Source organism: Chrysochloris asiatica, unplaced genomic scaffold (assembly GCF_000296735.1).
Source record: "Chrysochloris asiatica unplaced genomic scaffold, ChrAsi1.0 scaffold00319, whole genome shotgun sequence".
In the NCBI taxonomy this organism is placed as follows: domain Eukaryota; kingdom Metazoa; phylum Chordata; class Mammalia; order Afrosoricida; family Chrysochloridae; genus Chrysochloris; species Chrysochloris asiatica.
Window position 1 is genome coordinate 886954 of NW_006408837.1, and position 13829 is coordinate 900782.

A 13829-nucleotide genomic window follows, 5' to 3' on the forward strand; every position below is an offset into this window, starting at 1 on the left:
ATGACTCCGATGAGAAATCCCACACTTCCCCTCTGCAGGGCCCACAGTGTTCTTGATTTAACCCTTGCGGTGAACAACCCAGTCTCATGTGCAAATTTCCCACCCCAATCCTCCACAAATCCAGCAATGCAGGTAAAAAGCAAAGTGAAAACAACAACAAATGAACTCATGGCGCCTCCATGTGGCCCAGAGTGGAACTGCACTCCCAGAGGGTTCTTGATGGCTGACATTTCACAAGTAGACCTCCAGGTGTTTCTTCTGCGGTCCCTCTGGGTGAACCCACCTCCTTTCAGCTTTCAGCCAAAAGAGGACTATGGGACTAGAGTCAATTAACCAAACGGATGTACTTGTTTCATAGCAAATTAACTGAAAACTTGCAGAAATGTATAGCCTTGTTGTATTAGTCAGTCTCCATGGGCCACCGCCCCCTCTGAGAAAGCCCCTGACCCGTGTCCTGGAAAGCTGAGCACGTGGTCAGCAGATGCCTCCATCAGCTGAGCTGCGTGTCCACCACATCACATGACTCTTCCTGTTCTTATGTTTCTTACGAGGCTCATTTATTCTAATTTATGTGAGTCCAAACAAACTGAAAACCCAGGACGAAAGGGCTGGCCATCGACTTCCCAACATCAGCCAGTGGAGCACCACTCAACACTGTTCGACTCGCTGGTCTTGGACACATCGTCATCAAGGAGAACACCTGTTGGGTGGGGTAGGGGGTCAGCAAGGGTGAGGTAGACCCCCAGTGAGACAGATTGGCACAGTGGTCCCAAGGATGAACTCTCACATCTGTTGACTATGCAGAGAGCACAGCTTCATGTGGGCTCACCATGAGCACATCTGTCTAGCTCACAAATGATAATCTGTCTTCAATCAAATGAAAAACCCACACAAAATTTAAAAGCGGCAAAACAAAGTGATCCAGCTAGGCGTGGGCCAGTCAGTTGTTTGTGTAAAGTTCTAGGGGCTTCAGATCTACCTCTCCCTCCCTCCCCTCCCCCACTAAGCACTGAGGTTTGTATCCATTTTAGAGAAACACAAATTGGAAATTTGGATATTGTGGTAGAGATAAGGAAGAAAAAACAAGGAGCCCCTACTCAAAGAATGCTGGCCAGGGTCCACCTCACAAATGCAGTTGTGTACAGCACGTTGCTGCAGGGACTAGGGGCTGAAGTGAAACCCCACCAATGTCCAAGGATGAGATGCCGTGGGGAGATTCCCCCACGGACACAGATGCTGTCCAAATTATGGCCTTAAACGTACCATATTTCAAGCATATATCTATTTTTAAATTTACTTTCACCAACTTTTTTGATGAAGCAATCAGCAGTTCCAGTTCCTTCAGCTAAGAGAACTTCTCACATGTCTTATACCAAGGCCTCCACAGAGAGTATACAATCCAGAGCCGGAGTGGAGCACAAGCCCAGGAAGGAAGGAAGCGAGAGATAGAATGGATGGATGGATGGGTGAACGGATAGGTGAATGAACCAGTAAACAAAAGATGGCATGGATGAGCAAATGAATGGATGAGCGAAGGAACAAGTGAAGAAATGATTGAGTGGATGGACAGATGAGTGAATGACTTGATGAAGAAATGAATGAGTGAACAGTGGAATGAATGAATGAATGAAGAAACTATGGAACTATGGAACAGAGGAACAGATGGGTGGATAAACCATTGAACAAAAGGAATGAATAAATGAATAAGGGAGCAAACAGATGAATGAATAAGTGAACAAATGAATGACTGGATGGATCAGTGAACCTGTGAATAGATCAATGAACAAATGATGGACAGATGGATGAACAAATGAGAGGTTGAATGAATGAATGAACAAATGAAGTCCGTTTGTGGGCGGACCTCCAGGGGAGGATGCTTGGTCAGCCCACAGCCTGATGCACTCAGCAAGATGCACAGGTGCGCCCAGACCAGGTGTGAGGGGATCACACACCACCAGGTGTGCTGTCTCATCCAGACAGTGCGCCTCCTCCTGGCTCTGTCTGGAGGCTCCGTATTTCCCTCAGTCTCAACCAGCCTCCCTGATATGAACTGTGATCTTTCATTCCATTTCCACACCCGAGATCTATTGCAGGGGAGTTACAGACACAAGATGGTTTAAGGAGTTAAGTTACAGACACAAGATGGTTTATCACCAAGCTGATTCTGGTTCACAGCGGCTCTGCAGAACAGAATGGGGCTAACCCCAGGGTTTCCCACGCTGGCACCTTTACGGAAGCACACTTCTAGATTGTTCTCCAGAAGAGGGGCTGTTAGGTTTGAACCACCAACCTTTCAGTTTGCAGCCAAGCACTTAGCCGTTGTACCACCAGGGCTCCTAAGACCAGCTTAGGCAGAAGAAAAATCAAAATAAAACAAAAGATAAAAACCAGGATATTAGGAAACTCCTGGTAAACAACTGTGCTGTCAGCAAACAGGACTGGACTGCTGAACTGTATGCTCTGGACTGCACTGAGCCTAAAAATAGGCAGTAAGACGGTGAAAACATCAACACTGAATCAATTGCACAAGACTGTACAACACATCGGGTGAGCTCCAGAAAGGACAACAAGGATTAAAATATAGTTTATAAAAAAGGAAAGAAAGAAAAGCAAAAGTATATATGAGTGCAAGAAGTAGGGGAAAAAAAAATCATATATATATATATATAGGAGCTCTGGTAGCGTAGTGGTTACGAATCGGGCTGCGAACCTTAAGGTCAGCGGTTCGAAACTACCAGCCGCTCCGCGGGAGAAAGATGAGGCTTTCTACTCCCTCGGAAACCCTGTACAGGGTCGCTATGGGTCGGAACCGACTCGACGGCACTTAACAACAACAACAACAAATATATATAAAAAAGTCCTGGTGTGGCACCATAAGATTAGCACTGGGCTGTTAACTGCAAGGTTGGTGGTTCTAATCCACCATCCACTCCTTAGAAACCCTTTACAAAAAGGCTTCTTGACTCAAAGGCAGTTAACAACAACATAAATCATATATTCAATATGCTCTCAATTGTGGTAAAGATGAAATGCAGTAAATGAAAAATGATGTAAGCATATTTATATATCATACATGAAATACAAATGAAAAAATAATCCCCAAACCAAATCCATTACCAGCAGGTGGATTCCGACTCAGCCATGCTGTGGACACAGTCGAACTGCTCTGAAAGGTTCCCAGGGGTGTAAATCTCCACAGAAGCAGGCTGCCATATGTATCTTTCTCCTACAGAGTGGTTGCTGGGTTTGAACTGCCAACCTTTGGGTTAGCAGCTGAGCGCTTAAATGCTGTGCCACTACGACTCCTCGTTAGCGATTCCACAAAAACCAAACCCACTACCATTGAGTGGTTTCCAACTCATCGTGACCTGGTATAGGGTTTCCGAGGTTGTAACATTTTATGGGAGCAGAAAGCCTCATCTTTGTCCTGCAGAGTGAGCTATTGGTGGGTTTGAACCATCAACCTTACAATCAGTAGTCTAGTGCTTATCCTACAGTGCCACCAGGGCTCCTTTTATAAGCTCCTGGATCTCCAAAAGACACCCTGAGGAGAACTGTAGGCAAGGACCTGTGGGTCCATCACACTCCCTGTAACTGCAGGACACCGGGGCTCCCCGCTCCAATGCTCCTGGGGGGACTCACCAGCCAGGGCTGAGGGATATCCGGCAGGGGCAGCTGAGGAGGGGCCGGCAGGCTGTTGGTGGTCTCCTGTTTCTGAGCATGATCTTTGCCTTCAAAACCTGTAAGAAGTAAGCAAACAGCAGACGGAAATGAGGAGGGAGGAGGGGGTGCTGGGAGCAGATACTCCTTCCTTCACAATGGCTCTCCACAGGTAACAGACACCAGCGGCTACAAGATTGGTCCTGGCTCCTGGGCAACACTCTTCCCAGGGTCCCACTGCCTCTCAAGACAAGTAAGCACAGCGTGGGAGAGCCCTGCAAGTGCCACACTGAGCCAAGTTGTGGTTTAGCACCGTCGAGTTGGTTCTGACTCACATGGACCCTGTATGGGGTTTCAGAGGAGCAGGTGGTGGGTGTGAACTGACCTTCTAGTTAATGGCCCAGTGCTTATCCTACTGCACCACACCAGGACTCCTAAGCCAAGCTGTTGTTGTTAAGTGCTGTTGAATTGTTTCTGGCTCTTAGTGACCTGGTATAGGGTTTCCAAGGAGCAGCTGGTGAGCTTGAACCACTGACCTTGCACTTAGTGGTACAGTGTTTATCCTACAGTACCGCATCAAGACTCTGGAGCCCAGCTGTTGTTAAGTGCCGTCGAGTTGGTTCCAACTCAAAAGGACCCTGTATATGGTTTCAGAGGAGCAGCTGGTGAGCTTGAACTGCTGACCTTGCAGTTAACAGCCCAGTGCTCATCCTACAGTACCACACCAGGACTCCTGACTCAGTCACACTGTTGTTATGTGCATTGTTTAGGTTCTGACTCAGAGCAACCATTTATACGGTTTCTGAGGCTTTAAATCTTCGGAGTGGCTGGGAAAGAGTGAGACCCACCAGAATGTGCTGTTGCGTTGACGCTGGCTCAGTGTGACCCTGTGTGACACAGTAGAACTGCCCTTGGGGTTTCCTGTACTTGAATCTTTTCAGCTAAAACAGAGGGTCAGAGGGAAAGAGGAAGACCCTCAATAAGATGGATTCACGCAGTGGTTGCAACATGGGCTAGAAGCCTAGCGATGATTGTGAGGATGACGCAGTACGTGAAGCCTAGCGATGATTGTGAGGATGACGCAGTACGTGGGGGGCTTCGAAAAGCTCATAGAGAAAAGTCAGTCATCATTTAATTCCATTGTCCCCTAATATGTAAGACTGCTGAGTCGAAATGGATTCAACTGCACCAAACAAAATAGAAACAAATCTCTATGTAAGCAGATCACTACGTCTTTCTCCTGAGGAGCCGCTGGTGGGCTCGAACCACAGACCTTTCAGTAAGCAGTTGAGCACTTAACCGTTGCACAACTGGGACTTCTTAAGTAAATATATAAACCGCCTGATGCCTCCAAGTCTATTTCATCAAGTCGTTCTGACTCTTGGCCACCCTGCATAGGGTTTCCAAGGAGTGGCTGGTGAGCTTGAACTGCTGACCTTGCAGTTCAAGCTAACCTTGCAGTCCAGCGCATTAACCCACAGCACCACACCACGACTCATAGTGACCTTATGTAGGGTTTCTGAGGCTGTAAATCTTTATGGGAGCCTTATCTCTCTCCTTTGGAGCAGCTGGTCAGTTTGAACAGTCAACTTTGCAGAGAGTAGCCCAGTCTTTATAAGCAAAGATATAGAAAAACTTGAAAGTATCAGTGGTTACAAGAGGGAGGAAAGAGGCAGGGAGTCCCTGTACGAGGTGGTGGGGCAATGTGGAAAGGACAGCGAGAACGGCTGCGCTACTTGAAAAGTGTGAGCATGTGACTGAACTGGACAGGTGGAAATTGTTGAATTGATGTGTGTTTTGCTGTGTATATGTATTTTGTGCAGAGTATATTTTCATCATGCTTAAAAAAGTACCACGGACTGCCAGAAGAACAAACAAATCTGTGTTGGAAGAAGTACAGCCAGAGTGCTCCTTAGAAGCCAGGATGACCACACTTTTGTCTCTCATACTTAGGACATATTATCAGGAGGGACCAATCACTGGAGAAGGACATAATGTTGGGTAAGGTAGAGGGTATGTGTAAAAGAAGAAGACCCCCAACGAGATGGATTGTCACAGTGGCAGCAGCGATGGGCTCAAGTGGATTATGAGGATGGAGAGAGATCGGACAGTGTTTTGTTCAGTTGTGAATAGAGTCAGAACTGACTGAACGGCACCTAAAACAACAGCAAAAACAAACGAAAGGCAAGCAGCTAAGCCCTCTCTCTGCTCAGGTTGGTCTTCTCCTGGCCACAGGGAGCAGGTGCTGTCCTGAACATCCTTAGTTATTAACTGTTCTCTTAGCAGCCAGGCAGATTCTGCGATGGGCGTGCCTGATGGGGGCTCAGGTCTACCAGGGCAAACATAGAGCAGAAGGACCAACAGACACACCACTGTTGGTCACAAAGTGTGGTCAGCAGTATGCCAGCAAAGGTGGACAAGAGCAGACTCAGGCTTCCCTGCGGACAGACTCTGTAACGACCTGGAGAGAGCTGGGAAACTTCCTTAAATTTTACGTCATGGGCTGTCTTGGATTGTATTGTGCCCCTCCCCCCACCTCCCCAAACAGATGTCCACTTGGCTGGGCCAGGATTCCCAGAGGTTTGGCAGTGATGTGGTTATCCCCATGTGAGACCTGATATAGGCATAGTTAGCTCTATGATGATTGGCTATGAGCAGCCAATCAGTTGAAAGGATGCTTCCTTGGGGGTGTGGCCTCCTCCCACTATAAATGGACAAGCAAGCCAAGTGTGCTTTCTTTGTTCCACTGGGGACCTGGGAGTCTACAATTGTGAGCCATTTCCCTGATAGCAACTTTAATTTCTATCTATACATATATCACTTTCACTGGTTTTGTGTGTCTAGAAAACCCAGCCGAACACAATGTCATTGTCTTCCATGTTGGGATTGGATGCAATTACTCTATGTTGTAATGGAGTCCTGGGGTGGCGCTGTGGGTTAATGCGCCGGACTGCAAAGCCGTTTGAATGGCAAGGCTGGTAGTTCAAGCTCACCAGCTGCTCCTCAGAAACCCTATCCAGGGTCGCTGTGGGTCGGAGCCGACTCGACGGCACTTCACATCAATGATAGTGATGTGACTGAGGCAGGCTGTAACCTGCAGGATGAGGTGCTGCCCTGTTTTGAGATAGAAGAGAGAGGAGACAAATGAGCAGATGAGAGGGGCTTGCAACCACCAGACAAAAGATCCAGATGCCCGTGCTGGGCACCTTCTCAACCCCAGGAAGACTGGTGCCAAGACATACGGAAATGTCCAAGGGATGGTAACCTCACAGATGCTGCAAGGAGACCGGGACCTTCCTCAGCTGTGAACCCACAAAGGGAGAAAGCCTTCTGAGAGCTGGTGCCCGAATGCAGACGTCTGGTCTCCCGAACGATGAGAGAACACAATGCTGTTTGTTATAGCCATCCACGTGTGGTACAGTTGCTGGAGCGACTCGGGAGCAGAGAGGCATGGAGTCTACACAATGGTGCACTGTGGGGTTGACTACAACTCACAACAGCCCCATGTGAGAGTGTACGTCCCACGTGAGAGAGTGTACGTCCCACATGAGAGTGTACGCCCCACGTGAGAGAGTGTACATCCCACATGAGAGTGTACGCCCCACGTGAGAGAGTGTACGTCCCACATGAGAGTGTACGCCCCACGTGAGAGAGTGTACGTCCCACATGAGAGTGTACGCCCCACGTGAGAGAGTGTACCCCTCACATAACGTTTCCTAGGCTGATATCTTTATGGGAACACATCTTCAGGGTTTTTTCCCTGCAGAGCCTCTGGGTGGGTTTTGAAATGTGAACCTTTTGGTTCGCAGGCGAGCGCTTAATCATTGCTCCACCAGGGCTCATTAAGTCCTACTTCTTGACGTCTAGAAGCTGCAAGGCAGAGAACGTTGGCAGACAGCTGAAAACAAAAGACAAGAGCCACCGGAAGTTCTGCCTCCAAAATATACATACAGGTAGACCTCGGAGACATAGTGGGTTCTGTTGTAGGCCACCACAATAAAGCAAAGAAGACGATAAAGCCACATGAAGCTCTGGATTTCTCAGTGCATGGAAACATCATGCTTACATGGTACTGTCGCCAACTAAAGGAGCCTGGTAGCACTGTGGCTTAGGCATTGGACTTCTAACTGCAAGGACAGAGGTTCAAACCCACCAGCCACTCTATAGGAGAACGATGAAGCTATCTGCTCCCTTAAAGATTTATAGTCTCGGAAACACTCCATAGGGCTGCTAAGAGTCAGAATCACCTCGGTGGGCTTGGTGGTCCATGACATAGCAATAATGGTATGAGCAACATTTTAAATATGTCGATGCAGAGATGCCAAGTGAGCAGATGCTGTTCAGACAATGGCGCCGACAGACTCGTTGGACGCGGGGCTGCCGGGAACCTTCTGTTTGTAGCACACTCGGCAGCTGCAAAGCACAATACATAAGAGGAGGTGTGTCTGAAGCCAAAACTAATCAATCAGTGGTGACACCAAGGCAAGTGAGGCACCTGAAGAGAGACCTGGTGACTTCCAGCCTGCAGCACGGAGGAGACTGCCCCGAGGGAACTCACCAGGTGAAGGGAGAGGAAGTCCAGGAGAGCAGCAGCAGTAGAGGTGAGGCAGCAAAGCCCCCAAGCCCATCACGACCCGACAGGGCAGTGCAGTTACCGAGACTGTAAATCTTTACAGGATAAACCGCTTCATCTTTCTCCTGAAGAACGGGCAGCTGGTGGGTTTGAACCACCAACCTTGAGGTTTGCAGCCCCTTGTCTAACTCATAGTGCTACCAGGGATCCTTCATTAAGACACAGTGGGGTCAGAAACTGCAGTGTGTGAACTCCATGCATCACAAAAGGACAGACAATATATAACCATACATATGGGAGGTATTCGGAGTCCTGGTGTGGCACTGTGGGTTAATGCGCTGAACTGCAGAGTCTGTTTGAACAGCAAAGAGGTTGGCGGTTCAAGATCACCAGCCACTCCTCAGAAACCCTATACAGGGTCGCTATGGGTCGGAACCGACTTGACAGCATTTAATAACAACAACAAATATGAGATATCCGGAAGAGGCAAAAGTGTGGTTGCCAGGGACAGGATGGAGGGGAACTGAGAACACTGTTGAGGCAGCGTTGAATTTCTGTTTCTGGAGATGGAAGATTTGACAGCAGAAATCAGGGCCCAACGTGGTCGATGAATTGTACACATGAAGGGTGCTGAACTGGGAAGTGTTGGGTTACCTGGTTTTACGACAATAACAACGATGCTTGTGAAAAAACAGTGAAATGAGGAGAAATGTAAATGGAGTGGAATCAAAGCGTACGCTGCGTCCAGATACAGATTTTTAAAGTTAAAGGGTGAATAACTGACAGACTCTCATAATATAATCTGAAAAATGTTCAGAATACAAGCAAAAGATAAAAGCGAAAAACATCAACATCAAGAATGGAAAAAAGGACGCCTCATAGATGTTAAAGCAACGGAAATGATGGTGAGAAATTCGAGGTGACAGAGACCCTAACCAAACTCATCGCCGTCCCATCGATTCTGGCTCACGGTGACCCCACGGGATGGAGCGGGACTGCCCTGGGTCGCTTCCGAGTCTGTCACCCTAAGGGAGACACAAGGCCATACCTTTCTCCCACAGAGCTGTTGGTGACTTGGAACCACTGACCTCTGGTTAGCAGTGGGGTGCTTTACACGCTGGGCCACCAAGGCTCCTACTGGTGACAACATAGATGGAAGTTTGGTGACAATGAATAAAGTCTTAGAGAGCACACTATACCAAAACTGTCACCAAAGTAAGCAAAGTCTGTATTGTCGCTGCTGAGTGCTGTCGATTCGGTTCCAATTCAGTGATCCTGTGTAGGGTTTCTGAGGAGCAGCTGCTGGGTTTGAACTGAGAATTTGTATGAAAGGGATATGAATTTGACCCCCCTCTAAGACTGAAACTCAAAGGGAACACAGAAACAGAGCAGACATGTAAGCTTGCTGGTGACCACATTGATCTATTGGTGAGTGGAAGAGGGGGAAAGGCAGCAATGAAGAAATGGGCTGAGTTCAACCACAGTCCATTGACTCCTGTTGACCTGGAGATGAGATAGAGAAGAGGATGGGATGGTTGGTCCAAAGTGTGGTGAGACCTGAGGACACTTGAGTCCATGGACAAGGACATAGCCACAGAGGGACAGAGCTGAGAGTGAAGCATCCAGCTGACGTAAAGTGAGAGGAGATGCACAAGAACACCCAAACTCGCAGACAGCACCCATTTGACCTGGCCTCGATGGCTTGATAATCAGAACTTGATGAGAGGAAGGTAAAAAAAAAAAAAAAAATTTTTTTTGATAAAGGAAACAAGTGTAAATTGCTACAATTTGATGAACTTGACCTGTACTGATGGATGTAATATCTAAAACTACCAACAGCAAGGGAAGGAGTCTTCACATCAAATATCAATGCTATCCCCTCTGTACACAGGGTAGATAGGGATGGGCAACTTAGACATCGGCTACCTAAAATGAGGGGGCGATAAAGGCATGAAGTGACTGGCTTACAAGGTTTCAAAAGGGAATTTAGTTTAAGACTGTGTGAGGGAAGATGGAGTCCCCACTGAATAGTTTTCATCTTCTCTACATGGGTCTGGTTAAAAGAGATGGGGATAAGATTCTTATGATTCAATAGTGAGTAATTGTTATCATAACCAATTGCGACTGTCACAACTGTAAAGGTAGAAGTTTTGTAACAAAAATGAGGGAGCAGTTAATCTTACATTCTAGAAGTAGAGGAGAAGAGCACAAGTGGAATGAGAGACCTTATCCAGAGAGACAGCAACACCAGAGATGGCGGCAGAGATGGGGACATGGAGAAAGGGAGCAGCTGAGGACTCTTGATTCATGGGAAGAGAGGGACTGAGTGCTGACAGCCAGGAGGCAGGCTGGCAGAAAGTGCCCTTTGGCGGTTTAAATTATTATATATGCCTGAGTGTTTCTGTGTACATCTCCCCCCACCCCAAAAAAACAACAACACAGGGAATGGAAGCAAATCCTTTTGAATGACGACGCACGGAGGAGATTGTAATCATTGCAATGAAATGATGGTGTAAAGCAGATGTTCTTCCTTATAAACTATCACTCAGTTCACAATAAAAATTTTACAAAGAGGTCTTTTGCAGATTTGCCCAATGCAATACACCCCTTGATTTCTTGGCTGTTACTTCCATGAGTGTTCATTATGGATCCAAGTAAAATGAAATCCTTGACAACTTCAAAAAAACAAAAAGGGATATGAATTTGTAATTACAATCTTCCCCACAAAGAAAAGCAAAGCAAAAAGCCAACCTCTGCTCCGCTGAGAGCAGGAGTCTGGAACAGACAGAAAAAGTCATTTACAGACTGGAAAGGATTCCTCGTGGTGGTTAAGTGCCGTCAAGTTAGTTCCGACTTATAGTGGTCCTATACAGGGTTTCAGAGGAGCAGCTGATGGATTTGAACTACCTACCTGGTGGTTCGCAGTCCAGTGCTGATTATATAGTGCCACTCCAGGAGTCCAGATAAAAATAAACACAAACCCGCTGTCATCGAGTTGATTTTGACTCATAGCAGCACTGTGTAGGTTTCTGAGTCTGCAAATCTTTACAGGAGCAGAAAACCTGTTGTTTTTCTCCTGTGGAGCGAATGGTGGATTTGAACTTCTGATCTTGCATAACCCACTAGGCAACCATGGTTCTTTGTATTGATAAAGGCAGTCCTAAATATCCACAGCATTTACAAGGTATCAGGCAAGGCTTTGAAATATCTGACATCATCTCCTTCAGGATTGGAGCCTGAACCAGACTCACCTCCCTCACCCTTTCTTATTCAGGGAGATACTGGTGGTTTGGGAGGGTGGGGTGCGGAGGGGCGTAACTTGTACGAGACCCCACTTTTGGGTCTCACACATCTGACCAGCTTGCAGAGTGGCCTGGAGACCCCAGGTACAAATGGTTTGGAGGTTCAGCTGCTAACTAAGAGGTTGACGGTTCAAATCCACTCAAAGGTGCTGAAGACGAAAGGCTTGGAGATCTACTTTTGTAAGGATGGTGGCTGGGTGCTCTGGAGTTGATTTGGACTCATAGAGACCCAGAATAGGGTCTCCGAGGCTGCAAATCTTTATAGGTGCAGAAAGCCTCATCTTTGTCCTGAGAAACGGCTGGTGGACTTGAACTGCTGACCTTGTGTTCAGCAGCCCTGCACATAACTCACTACGCTACCAAAGCTCCTTTTCCATGAGGACTAGAGTCAGGAACTGGAGCACAGTTCTAAGCTGACGCACAGCAGACAGCCCAGAGTCGGAATCAACCGGATGGCCGTGGATTTGACTTTTGTTTGCTCCTCTAGCTATGCCCTGAAGTAAGACCCTGGTGCCGCAGCGGGTTACACACTGGGCTGCTACTCGCAAGCTCAGCAGTTCAAATCCACCAGATGCTCCTCAGGAGAAAGGTGAGGTTTTCTGTTTCTGAAGAGATTTATAGACTCGGAGTTGGAACTAACCCAACGGCACATAACAACAACATGGCCTACAGAGGGAGCCTAGTGGTGCAGTGGACTAAGCACCCGGCTGCTAACTTAAGACTGGCAGTTTGATGCCAGCTGCTCTGCGGGAGAAAGATGAGGCTGTCTGTGTCTTTGCAAACCCAGAAGTCAGCTCTACAGGGTCGCTGTGGGCTGGAGGGGACTTGCTGGCAGTAGCTGTAGGTAGGGTTTGGTTTATGCCCTACAGGAAGAGCACAGTTGCTTAGGGCTGGGCTGCTAACAGAAAGGACAGAGATTCTCACACCGCTGCTGAGCGGGAGAAAGTCCTGGCAATCTGCTTCTGTAGATCTGACTGCCCAGAGAGCCCAAAGGGGCAGTTCTGGTCTGTCACACGGGGTCTCTGTGAATCAGAACTCACTCGCTGCACCCAACAACAACAATCGCACCTGCAAGTCTCCTGGGCAACGCCATTGCCCCCAGACGCCTCAGTCCCAGATGTTCTCTGCGGGGCACTGGGTGTGGAGGAAGGACTCGCCAGCAGGTCGGCCCAGAGCTGTCAGCCGGAACCTGAACTTTGGGATGATCCCCAACACCCTAACTGGTAAGAGCAGCTCCTTCTGGCAGCACTGTGAAAACTTGCATCTTTTCAAAAAAATAATAAAACAAAACTTGAAGGCACAAAAAGACCAGATCTGGTTAGGCACTGAACCGCAAGGTCGGTTTGAACCACAAGGTCAGCGGTTCAAAGTCATTAGCCGCCCCTTGGAAGCCCTATACAGGTTTGCTGTGAGTCAGAACCAACTCGACAGCACTTAACAACGGGTGGGATCCCCGAGGGACTGTGACCCTTCGTCACCCTTCAGGCCTGGAACTAAACTCAGCTCCGTGCCTCAGCCACACAACAGACAGGTCTGTAAGGGGAACACCAACACCTTAGAACATCACCCATTTCAGGTCAGAAGACAGCATTTCCCCCGGGATAAAGTTCAAGAAGGGATTGGAGAGAAGGAGGAATGGAGACAGGAAGCACAGAGAGAAAGTGATGTCACACTGTGGGGATCGTTGGGAAACGGAGGCTCCGTCACCTTTACCCATCAATCCACAGTCTAAAGTTTACAAAATAAGCGATTTAAAGACGGCCCAGAAGTGAGACGAGACGGGGAGAAGACCAGGCCAGAGGACAATACCCACCCTTGGAGGACTGGACCCTCAGGAGAATGTTAGCAATCACAGTCTTCTTCTCCCGGACGGTGGGCGTCAGGTGCTCGTGGTCTAGCAGATCCAGAAAGAGCCGGAGCTCTACGATTAACTCTTCCATTGCTGGAGCAAAGGAGACAACAAGGGTTAGTATCCAGCCCACAGATTATGACATGCCAAGACACGAAAGTTCACTTTAACTCCAAGCACTGGATGTAGTATCCCAACAGTAGGGGTGAGGGCCCTGGGGGTCCGTGGCAGAACTCTTGCTTTCTACTCAGGAGTCTGCACCAGAGGCTGATGCGTTCCCGTGGACGCTGAGCAGCTCTCAGTGGAGCGTCCAGGCTAAGACGGGCAGGAAGAAAGGTCTGGCAATCACCTTGTGACAACCAGCCAGTGAAACCATGTGTATGACAATAGCCAGATCTGCAGTCCATGACTAGAGAGCACCTCATTCTGCTGGGCACACCGCCGC

General features: G+C 48.1%; 1 protein-coding gene across 2 annotated transcripts in view; it reads right to left on the bottom strand.

Annotated features, from left to right (window-relative positions):
* Nucleotides 1–13475, bottom strand: part of AFAP1 (actin filament associated protein 1) — a 99430-nt gene extending 85955 nt beyond the window's left edge. For both annotated transcript variants that reach the window (XM_006875306.1, XM_006875305.1), the window contains exons 1-2: nt 13349–13475; nt 3643–3740 (exon numbers count right to left, since the gene is read on the bottom strand). In XM_006875306.1, the coding sequence (XP_006875368.1) occupies nt 3643–3740; nt 13349–13475 (225 nt within the window). The remainder of the gene's footprint in view (nt 1–3642; nt 3741–13348) is intronic.
* Nucleotides 13476–13829: the final 354 nt, after the last annotated feature.